General features: G+C 55.6%; 1 protein-coding gene across 2 annotated transcripts; it reads left to right on the top strand.

The window, feature by feature from the left end:
• Positions 1 to 10,762, top strand: LOC113452942 (nuclear distribution protein nudE homolog 1-like). Of its 2 annotated transcripts, none has more exons than XM_087912773.1 (8): positions 1 to 131; positions 1,218 to 1,329; positions 1,485 to 1,638; positions 2,258 to 2,406; positions 2,491 to 2,627; positions 8,943 to 9,034; positions 9,143 to 9,279; positions 9,977 to 10,762. In XM_087912773.1, exons 2-8 carry the CDS (start codon positions 1,244 to 1,246, stop codon positions 10,068 to 10,070), a joined length of 849 nt encoding a protein of 282 aa, XP_087768899.1. In that variant the 5' UTR covers positions 1 to 131; positions 1,218 to 1,243; the 3' UTR covers positions 10,071 to 10,762. The 2 variants fall into 2 exon arrangements, with proteins under 2 accessions (XP_087768899.1, XP_087768900.1); XM_087912774.1 differs by lacking the exon at positions 1 to 131 and adding an exon at positions 185 to 378.
• Positions 10,763 to 10,776: the final 14 nt, after the last annotated feature.

Genomic DNA, 10,776 nt, shown 5'->3' with positions numbered 1-10,776 from the left:
CGGCAGGGTCGCGTGACCCGCAGCCAATGGGAGGCTGCGCAGAGGCTCCTTGGGTTGTTTCGGTCGGGCCGAGAGTTGCCAGTTGAGCGGGGCGGCGGCGGCGGCGGCTTCTCCTCCTGGCTGCAGGCGGGGTGAGTGGCGGCGGGGCGGAAACGGGGCTGGGGAGGCTCTCCCAGCCGGCGTTCTGCGGGGGGCTGGAGAGGGTCGCCTTCCCTGGCCCCGCTTCGGAGAGCTCGCCTTCGCCGCCCCACCCGAGAGGCAAACGCCGTGCCGGGAGGTCGGTCCTGCGGCCCTCGGAGCGAAGGGGGCCCTGCGAACCTCGCTTGACCGGTGGGCTCGTTTCGGCCGCTCCGCCCCGCCCCCCCCCAGCCCTTGCAGGTGGGCCCCCCGACACCGTCCGCGGCCACCCCCGCCATCCCAGCGCGGTTGGGAAAGGGACCCGCGGAAGCTGACCAGGGTGTGCCCGATGCCCCCCCTGGTTTAGAGCAGTGCCAGGCTGGCCGGGGGGGTTGCCTTGGTCTTCCTGGGCCCTCCAGCTCCTGAGGGGCTCTTCCTTTTTCTCTGGCCGGGTTCAGACCCCCCCCCATCAGAGGCCTTCTGGCAGGGGAGGTGCAGTCAAACATTTATGGGTAGAAGTAAAACATTTTCTTTTAGCTCTGAATCATGTTTGGAGCAAAATCTACAGAGATACCAATGGTTTATCTTTAAATTAATCCATAAGCAGCGTAAAAATAAGCCCAGAGAATCTGTTAAGTCTGTTTTAAAATCCATGCCACAAAAATGACAGAAGGAAAAGCGCCTGGCCAGCAGAAGAGGTGCCCCCCCAGCGTCCCGTTTATGGTGTCTTGGTTGCTGCTGCTGCTGTCCGCCTGGCAGTTGAGCCTCTTCCTCTGGCTCAGCAAGACACCGGCAGCAGCTACGATGGAGGAGCAGAGGGAGACCGATTCAGTTGAGCCGCATTATGAGCTCTCAGGCCAACCACAAACCCAAGTGCTTCTTCCCAAAGTCGTCCGTCCGTCTGTTGGTGTCTCTCCCCCTGTCTAGGAAGTGCCTTTGGTTTCTCTAGAGGCGCATCTTAAAGGAATAAGATGATCGTAAGGCCCCGAGGCTGGGAGGAATGTTGCCCCGGGTGGCTTATTTAAACCGGAAAGCTGCTCCTGTCAGGTGTGTGGTGGGCTCTGCACCAACCTGCGCCCAATGCTCTCCCCGATTCACAGGAAGACCATGCCAGGTGGCTGCTACCATGACTGACCCCGAAAGAAGCCCGTTTGGTTCTGCCGAAGACGAGATCAACTACTGGAAGGAGCTGTCTGGCAGATACAAGCAGTGGTAAGGGGCCCCTCCGGCTTCCCCGGGCACCGAGCGGTGGCGCTGCCAGGCGTTGGGCAGGCACGGGCTGCCAGCAGGTGGAGTGGGGCATAGCCGCCTGCCGGTGCCTCAGCCTGGCGGTCGGCTTGACCGGCTCCTGCCCGCTTCGGCCTCAGTGTGCAGAGCGCCCAGGAGGAGCTGCGTGAGTTCCGAGAGGGCAGCCGCGAGTACGAAGCCGAGCTGGAGACGCAGCTGCAGCAGCTGGAGACGCGAAACCGGGACCTTCTCTTGGAGAACGCGCGGCTGCAGGCGGAGGTGGAGACGGTCAAGGTGAGGAGGGGTCGGGGCACTCCTGTATGCCAGGCCCCCTGGCAGCCGAGGGGGAGAGCTCCGTCTGGGACGTTTGCAGGTAGTGGGGGTCCAGCTGTGTGGTGCAGGTGTGGCCTGGCCAACGCTGGTGCACCTAAATGTGCAGAGGTGGGCATCTCGGCTTCAGCCGGAGGGTTGAGATTTGCCCTTGTGGGCAAGTCTCCGGGTGTTGGCAGGGTTTGTCCAGGGGGAATTGGCTGCTTCCGGGGGCTGTGGGAAGAAGGGGAGGGGGGGCAGGTAATGCAAAGATGAAGGGGAGGGAAAAGGGACACCACCCCTCCCCAAAGGGCCATTTTGAGGCAGCCCTCGGACGGAAAGCCGCGTGGACAATTGGGTCATTCTTCCCTGCCCCCCTTGCCCCCACCCCCACATCAGGGCTGGAACAGAGGCCCATTGAAGCTGCAGCAGCTGCCGGGGGGCTGGGCTGGCAGGCAGCGCTGGGCGGGCAGCAGAGAGAGCCGAGGCCAGGGGGCGGCCTCTTGGGCAGCGTGGGCATTCAGAGCTCTATTTGGGGGCGGGGGGCAAGGCCACTGGCGCAGACTGCCACTGGCTCTTGCTCTGCGTGATTCCTTGCGGCTAGGAGAAGATTGCCAGCCAACATGCCGATGGGCAACGGCAGATCTCGGCCCTGGAGGAAGAGCTGGGCCAGGTGACGGCCACCCGGGACCAGCTGCAGAAGTACATCCGGGAGCTGGAGCAGTGCAACGATGACCTGGAGAGGGCCAAGAGGTGCCCTGGGCAGGTGGGGGGCTGCTTCTGGGGGCCGGCTTCCTCGGGGGGTGGGTGCTAAAGCTCCGCCTGGGCTCCTTGCAGAGCCACCATTATGTCCCTGGAGGACTTTGAGCTGCGGCTGAACGAGGCCATCGAGCGCAACGCCTTCCTGGAGAGCGAGCTGGACGAGAAGGAGACCCTCCTGGAGTCGGTGCAGCGGCTGAAGGACGAAGCGAGAGGTGGGCAGCGCTCCAGTCTGCACTCTGGCGCTTCCCCCCCCCCCTCTGGCCCCCCCCCCCCCCCGCTGGAAGGCCTTCCCCTCCCTCCCCCCCCCGGAAAAAAAAATAGGGAAAAAAAAAAAGAAAGGAAAAAAAACCCTTCCCCCCCCCTCTCTCTCGCGCACACACACACACACACACACACTTTCTTTCTACTTGCCCAGTACAGCCTGGGGGGAAGGGTGGGGAAACCCTCCCTTTGGTGTGGAAGGGGTAGCATCGGTCTACTAGTCAGCCCGCGTCCTTCTGTCACTGATGGCCTGGAACGGAGTCGGGAGAGAAAGCCTTGGTACAAAATCACTTCGGGGGGAGGAGGAGGAGGAGGGTCCTTAGAAGGATCTAAGGTCCACTGTCAGCCTCAAGATCTCTTCGGGTACCCCAACTATTATCCTTTATTTCTCCCTTAGTATCTCTACTACTAGGCTTACTTCTTTCGGCTGTCATTAGCAACGGGGGAGGGGTAATTGTGGGGGAAGAGAGCTGGAGGTGTTTTGCATTCTTTTACTGTGGGCAGAAGAAGGGGGGGGATTTCTTCTTTCCAATTTTCCATTTCTTTCCTAGCCTCTATCCTTTTTGCGCAGCTGCGAGGTCTTATCAAAATATGTCAAGGTCAACGGACAGAGGCCTCATCACTACCTGAAGATGCTCACATGATCATATTCGGAACTTTTAATTGGCAGAGACTTCTGGACTTTGGGGGGTGGGAACAATTCCATTTCTTTGTATGTGTGATCTGCGCGCCAAATTCTCACTTTCGGAATTCCATTTGTAGCTTCCTTTTCATCTTCCAGTAAAAGAAGAACTTTGCTCTGAACCATGGAGTCTGAGTATTTCTTTCTTGGATTTTGAAAGGAGCTCATACCGACATTATTCCGAAAGTCACCATCAGCCCACCCGGAGAAAACACCAATTTTTCTTCCGAGGGGGTTTTCACATCATGTCATCTCCAGCCAGCGAGGAGGATGAGCAGGGAGCTGTGGGGGGGCAGCAAATGCTGTTACCAGAGATGCCAGCCACTGATTTGTTAGCTGACCTTACACTGGAAGAAACTCCAACCGAGATGCCCAGATGGTCGTTAGGAGTTGGATGGAAAAATCCGGAAGACCCCCCCCCCCTCCTGGAATCACTGTAAGTCGAAGAGGTGCGAGGGAACGGCTGTGGCAGGGGGGGGAGGAGATGGAATGCAGGCTGGATCAAGCCGGGAAAAGCTTTAAGGATGCTTCTGAGAAACCCGGCAGGGCTCCAACATATGAGGGGGAAGAGAGAGCGAGTTCAGCCTGGGGAAGTCGGGCTGCCACCACCCCCCTGGCCCATCCCACGCCGGCGCAACCACCAGCTCCCGTCTGGGGAGCCCCAGCAACGGGGGTAATGCCTAGAAGACGCCACCTGCCCTCCTTAGATGTGAAGTTTGGAGGAAATCCCAAGGACTTGGGGTTTTTCCTGGTGCAGGTTGGAAGCTATATGGCAGAATATGAAAGGGAGTTCACCTCTGAAGCAGCCAAAGTAAGATGTGTTACCAGAACCCTGGAGGGGATGGCAGCTGACTGGGTGGTGACTCTGTATAATGATAACTCCCCCCAACTGCGAAGCCTTGATGTTTTTATGACTGCCTTGAGGAGGAGGTTTGAAGACCCTCTGGCAGAGAGAAGGGCCAGGATCAGGATGAAAACCATAACTCAAGGGGGAAGATCAGTTGCTGACTACACCCAAGAGTTCAGACAGTTGGCATATCGCATTCGAGGCTGGTCCCAGGAAGCTCTAATAGAAGCCTACAAAGATGGCCTAAATGAAGAGGTATACCACATGTGCATCTCCAGAAGGGATCCCCATGACTTGCAGTTGTGGTACCTGTTAGCGGAAGAGGTGGAAATAGATCTAGCCCGAAGTAGACGCAGAGGAGGCTCCGCATGGAGCACCATGCTCCCTCCTCGGCTCCGAGAGATCCCTAAGCCCCGGAAGGGAGGGGTGATGACAAGGGCCAAATCCACTGCCTGTTTCCGTTGTGGGAAGGAAGGCCACCGAATTGCGGATTGTCGAGTCAAACCAGATCCAAAAAAAGGACGGGGCCCTGGAAGGAAGCCCGAATCCTCCCCAACCAGGCCTCGCGAAACCGGGCTAACAATAGGGGAGGTCGTAGAAGTCACTCCCCCAGCGGAAAAAGAGCTGGGACCCCCGACTCCTCCCGACGAGAGTGAGACCGACTCGGAAGATGACGTCCCGGTAAGTCCTAACCGGGGCCCCCTTACCATTCCAATTAAATTAAGGGTGCCCACCTCGGGTACTGAGGGAGAAATGCTGGCCTTATTGGACTCGGGGTGCACGAGGTGCCTAATTAGCATGAAAGTAGTTAAAGGCATGGGCATTGGACTGAGAAATTTGAAAACGCCCATATCCTTTTACCAATTAGATGGGTCTGAAGCGGGGGGTTGCCCTGCACGGTTTATAACGGAGCCCTTAGAGATGACCATGGGAACCCACAGCGAGACCTTGTGCTTTATTGTGGCTCCCGGGATGGAACACTCCCTAATCTTGGGATTGCCCTGGCTTCGGAAATGGAATCCCCAAGTAAACTGGAGAAAGGGGTGGATACGGATTCGTACTGACCAACCTCCAGGAAGGGAGGAGCAAACCCCCTTAAACCGGGGAGAATCCCCATCCCAAGCCCCAAACCCCTGCTGAGACAGCTTCCACAGGGGCCGAGCATAGAAGGGGAGGAGAAAATCCCGAAAGAGTACTGGGACCTAAGAGAAGTTTTTAGCGAACAGGCCTCCGATGAGCTCCCTCCCCATCGGTCAACCGATTGCAGCATTGAATTTCTACCGGGGTGACACTACGAAACCAAAGATGTATTCGATGACCCCAAAGGAGTTAGAGGAATTGAGATCGTTTATCGACAAGAATTTGAAACGAGGGTTCATCCAACCTGCCAGACCTCGAGTGGCGGCCCCTGTGATGTTCCGCGAGAAGAAAGATGGCTCCAAGCGCTTGGTGGTGGACTACCGAAATTTGACGCGGTATCCGTGGAAAATGTGTACCCCTCCCTCTAATGAAGGACATGTTGGCTCACCTGGCCAAGGGGAAGATCTTCACGAAACTGGACTTGAGGAGGCCTATTACCGAATCCGAATTAAAGAGGGAGGCGAGTGGAAAACTGCATTCAATTGCCCAATAGGTTGCTTCCAATTCAATGTTCTCCCGTTTGGCCTACAGGGGCACCAGCTGTCTTCATGCAATTGATCAACCAAGTGCTCCACGAACATTTATACAAGGGGTTTTGGTCTACCTTGACGATATCCTTATCTACTCGGAGACCAGAGACCAACATGTGAAACTGGTACGGTCCGTGCTGCACAAATTGCGCGCTGCCAAATTGTACGCCAAATTGTCCAAATGTGAGTTCCATCAAGAAAAGATTGACTACCTGGGGATATCGTATCTCACCCGAGGGTCTTGAGATGGACCCGGAGAAGGTACGAGCCGTATTAGAGTGGGCCCCACCAAGAACCCGAAAACAACTTCAAAGTTTCCTTGGATTTGCTAACTTTTACCGGCAATTCATCCCATGTTTTGCTAAAATAGCCATGCCTATCACCAACCTCCTAAAAACAAAGGGAGAAGCGAAGCCAAAGCCTAGCCAGCCGTTGAATTGGTCTATGGAGTGCCAAGCCGCTTTTGAGAAGCTAAAAAGACTATTTGCTGCCGAGCCAGTGCTAAAGCATCCGGACATGGATGTCCCCTTCGTGATCCAAGCTGATGCAAGTGATGTAGCAGTAGGAGCGGTCTTACTTCAATTAAGCGAGAAGGGGACACTACAACCGTGTGCCTACACATCCCGTAAATTAACTGACACTGAACGTAGATGGGCTGTCTGGGAGAAAGAAGCTTTTGCAGTCTGCTGGGCTCTAATGACCTGGAGGCATTTTCTGGAAGGCGCGAGGTACCCATTTGAGGTTTGGACTGATCATAAAAACCTGGAGGCCTTAAAACGCCTCGGAAACTATCTCCTAAGCAAGTTAGGTGGGCCCAGTACTTCAAGCGATTCAATTTCTTTCTGAAGTACATCCCAGGAGGAAAAAATTTTATGGCGGATGCTTTATCTAGGATGCCACAATACAACAGTGTTGAAAAGAAGTGATAAGTCCGATTGTGCCCACCACACAGCTGGCAGCACCAGTGGTCACCAGGGCGCAAAAGAAGAAACAAAAGGCAGATCTGTCCAATGATCTGATCGAACAATTTAAAGAAGCTTTGAAAACAGATGAATGGTTCCAGGCAAATGCAAATAACTGCACTGTTAGAGATGGGTTAGCCTGGATGGGAGCGAAGCTGTATGTACCTAAAACACTGAGGAGCCAAGTATTACAACAAACTCATGATTCCAAGGCAGCGGGTCACTTTGGTTTCGTGAAGACCTTACACCTAGTGAAACGGCAGTTCTGGTGGCCCTCTTTGAAAAAGACATTGAAACTTATGTAGCAAGCTGCCCAGTTTGCGCCTCAGCTAAGAGACCTCCCGGTAAGCCGCCAGGTCTGTTGCAAAATGTGGCCAGGCCAACTGCCCCTTGGAAGGAAATCTCTATGGACTTTATAGTAGATTTACCTGAGAGTGCTGGGCACACGGTGATCTGGGTGGTGACCGACTTGTTTTCCAAACAGGCACATTTCATACCTTGCACCAAGATTCCCTCGGCGAAGTCGTTAGCCAAACTGTTCATTATACACGTCTACAGACTGCATGGTGTTCCTGAACGTATAATATCAGATCGAGGAGTTCAATTTACCTCGAACTTCTGGAGGGAATTTTTGAAGTTGATAGGCTCCACCCAAGGGTTAAGCTCCGCCCACCACCCCCAAACTAATGAGGCCTGCGAGAGGACTAACGGGGTGCTAGAGCAATATCTCCGATGTTACATAAATTATCAGCAAGACAACTGGGTGGACCTGCTACCTTTTGCCGAAGTAGCGTATAACAACTCCGTTCACAGCAGCACTGGTTTTACCCCGTTCAAAGTGGCCACGGGACAAGATTTTGTACCCATACCTGAACTTCCTCGCGAGAAACCCAATATCCAGTCATTGGATGACTGGATATCTCAACTACAACTCAATTGGCCAGTCGCTCGTAAAGCTCTGGACGAAGCGCATCAATCCCATAAGAAGTTTGCAGACAAGAAAAGAGCCCCACAACACTCGTATCAAGTAGGCGACAAAGTATTCCTCTCAACCAAGTATCTGCAAACCACTCAGAGATCAAAGAAGTTAGGCCCTAAGTATGTGGGGCCCTTCCCTATTGAGCGAATTGTGAATCCCGTGACAGTTCAATTGACGCTACCAAAGACTCTTCGTCGCATTCATCCTGTTTTCCATGTCAGCCTGCTAAAACCCGAACACACCTGTACATTGAGACCGACCCAGACTGATCCCCCCGTCCCATTGTTGATTGAGGGTGAACAACATTTTGAAGTTAAAGAGATTTTAGACTCTCGAAAAAGGAGGGGTCGCCTACAATATCTTGTAGCCTGGAAACATTTCCCCCCCTCTCATGCTGAGTGGGTGAACGAAAAAGACGTTAGGGCTCCTGACCTGCTAAAGAAATTTTATACTAAGTATCCTGATAAACCATAAGAATGTATGCAATGCTTAACATATCTTTTTATTCTCTCTTACAGGGACTAATGTCCTTTTTCTAGGGGGGTCCGAATGTCAGCCTCAAGATCTCTTCGGGTACCCCAACTATTATCCTTTATTTCTCCCTTAGTATCTCTACTACTAGGCTTACTTCTTTCGGCTGTCATTAGCAACGGGGGGGGAGGGGTAATTGTGGGGGGGGGGAAGAGAGCTGGAGGTGTTTTGCATTCTTTTACTGTGGGCAGAAGAAGGAGGGGGATTTCTTCTTTCCAATTTTCCATTTCTTTCCTAGCCTCTATCCTTTTTGCGCAGCTGCGAGGTCTTATCAAAATATGTCAAGGTCAACGGACAGAGGCCTCATCACTACCTGAAGATGCTCACATGATCATATTCGGAACTTTTAATTGGCAGAGACTTCTGGACTTTGGGGGGTGGGAACAATTCCATTTCTTTGTATGTGTGATCTGCGCGCCAAATTCTCACTTTCGGAATTCCATTTGTAGCTTCCTTTTCATCTTCCAGTAAAAGAAGAACTTTGCTCTGAACCATGGAGTCTGAGTATTTCTTTCTTGGATTTTGAAAGGAGCTCATACCGACATCCACAGAGCGTCTGGCCCCTTTGCAAAGAACGCCTCCTTTTTCACCGAAGGTTTTGAGAATGGATCCGGGGGAGCCCCGCTTACGCCGGCCGCACGGATATCAGCACTGAACATCGTCGGGGACCTCCTGCAGAAAGTTGGGGTGAGGCTTTGGGCCTCGGGTGGAGCGAGCGGAAAAGCTGGGTGTTTGCCCCCCACCCCCAGCCAGGCAGTGGGATCCCGGCTGACCCAGCGCGGTCTTTGCTCCCAGGCCCTGGAATCAAAACTGGCCTCCTGCCGAAACTTCGTCTACGACCAGAGTCTGTGCCGGAGCCCAGCGGCCCCTCCCCACTACTTGGGCAGGGACGGGTTCGAGAGGCGGCTGAGCGGCCCCCACCTGCCCCAGGGGTGAGTCTATAGGAAACCCTCCTCCCTGCGGGGGGCGGGGGGGGGAAGGGGGACTGCCGAAATCACGTGTCCGTGTGGCTCTAAAGGCAGTGAGCCACCAGAAGTGGCCGAGGGCTCCACGCTCCCCTGTCCCCCGGATGTGCTGGAATCGAATGGGTGTCAGCGGAGCCTTCAAGCCCAGATTTTTTCAGCCTGTTTGTGGAAAGACGGGCGTTCCCGGAGCCCCTGCCTCGGCCCAGAGTTTGACCCAGGGGGAGTAAAACTCCCCCACCTTCTTTCTATTTAAAGGCTTTGGCCCTGGGCTCAAGTGCGCCACTCCCGGCTGCTTAGTCCCAGCGGAGAAGCACCCTGCCGGATCGGGCCCAGGGCCAGTCTGGCTACCATCTGCAGGCCTTGGGGGAGGCCCCAGAGCGGCGAGGGAGCAGCCCCATGTCAGGGCCCCCAGGAGAACGGGGGACGCTGCCCACAGACACGGCCTTCTGCCACCTGGCACCCTCCAGGTGGCCCAGAAACTGGGAGGCGACCAGGCTGGCCTGATAGGAAATTGGGGAAGGAGAGCTGGAATCCTGGGCGTCCCAAGAGGGGTACCCACCCAGGGGCCTATGTAACCTCCCCTCCTCGTCTGGGGCGAGTTGGGCCTTCAGCAGTCCCGGCCCCTCGCAGGCGCTGAGGCCAGTGACCCCTTCTGATCCCACAGGCTGGCCAGGAGTGTGGATCTAGGCCCATGGCCACCCAACCTTGCCGGGCCGGCGGGCCTTTCAGCCCAGGGGGCAGCCCAGCGGCTCTTCTGAGGGACCGTGGGGCCAGCAGCCGGAAGCCGCTGTTCGCCTGCCACAGAGGAGAGCAACGAGAGGGCAGCTGGCTGCGTCCGCAGGAAGAGGGAGCCGTCTTGGGTCCCAGGAGGCTGAAGGGCCACACCAAGTGCCTCGCAGGAGGGCCGGAGGCGGGTTTTCCTTGCCTCGGACCCCTGCCCCGCCTGCCTCCCGTTGGGCCCCAAAGGCCCTTGTCCTTGAATGGGGGCAGCGGGTGCCTTCCGGGGGAGCCTCCGGGATTCCTAACCCAGCATTTCTGGACACCCCAAGTGCATCTTTGGGGCCTCCGAAGGAGCCCCTCCTGACGGGACCCTCCCTGGCAAAAGGGGTCGGGGTCTCAGGAAGCTCAGCGACACCAGCTTTCTCTGCTGCTGGAGAGGAGGGGGCCTGGCAGGTGCACCTGCCGAACGAATTTTAAAAAGCACAAGCTGCTACACTCCAGAGGTTTGGGACAAAAGCTCCCCTCATCCTTGGCCAACAAGGCCTTGGGGCGATGGGTGTTGTAATCCAACCCATTCGAAGTCTGCCATCCAACGGGTCTCCCTGGTGCCTCCATCCCCGTCTGAAGGGGCTTGTGAAACGTTTCTCAGGGGAGAATCCCAGGGGGGGGCTCTTGTGCACCGGGAAAGGGGTCTCGGGGGGCAGTTATTAAACTGGTTTGCCATGCAAAACTGCTGTCTCCAGA

This window comes from Pseudonaja textilis, chromosome 14 (genome assembly GCF_049901715.1).
Source record: "Pseudonaja textilis isolate UNSWEBS1 chromosome 14, rPseTex1.2, whole genome shotgun sequence".
In the NCBI taxonomy this organism is placed as follows: Eukaryota; Metazoa; Chordata; class Lepidosauria; order Squamata; family Elapidae; genus Pseudonaja; species Pseudonaja textilis.
Note: the sequence above shows the minus strand (reverse complement) of the source record. Positions and strands in the feature narration are given on the sequence as shown.

Coding starts and splice junctions, on each gene's coding strand:
- LOC113452942 (XM_087912773.1), top strand. CDS start 1,244: ATGACTGACCCCGAAAGAAGCCCGTTTGGTTCTGCCGAAGACGAGATC. Junction 1,639..2,257: donor CGGAGGTGGAGACGGTCAAG/GTGAGGAGGGGT, acceptor CCTTGCGGCTAG/GAGAAGATTGCCAGCCAACA. Junction 9,035..9,142: donor ACCTCCTGCAGAAAGTTGGG/GTGAGGCTTTGG, acceptor CTTTGCTCCCAG/GCCCTGGAATCAAAACTGGC.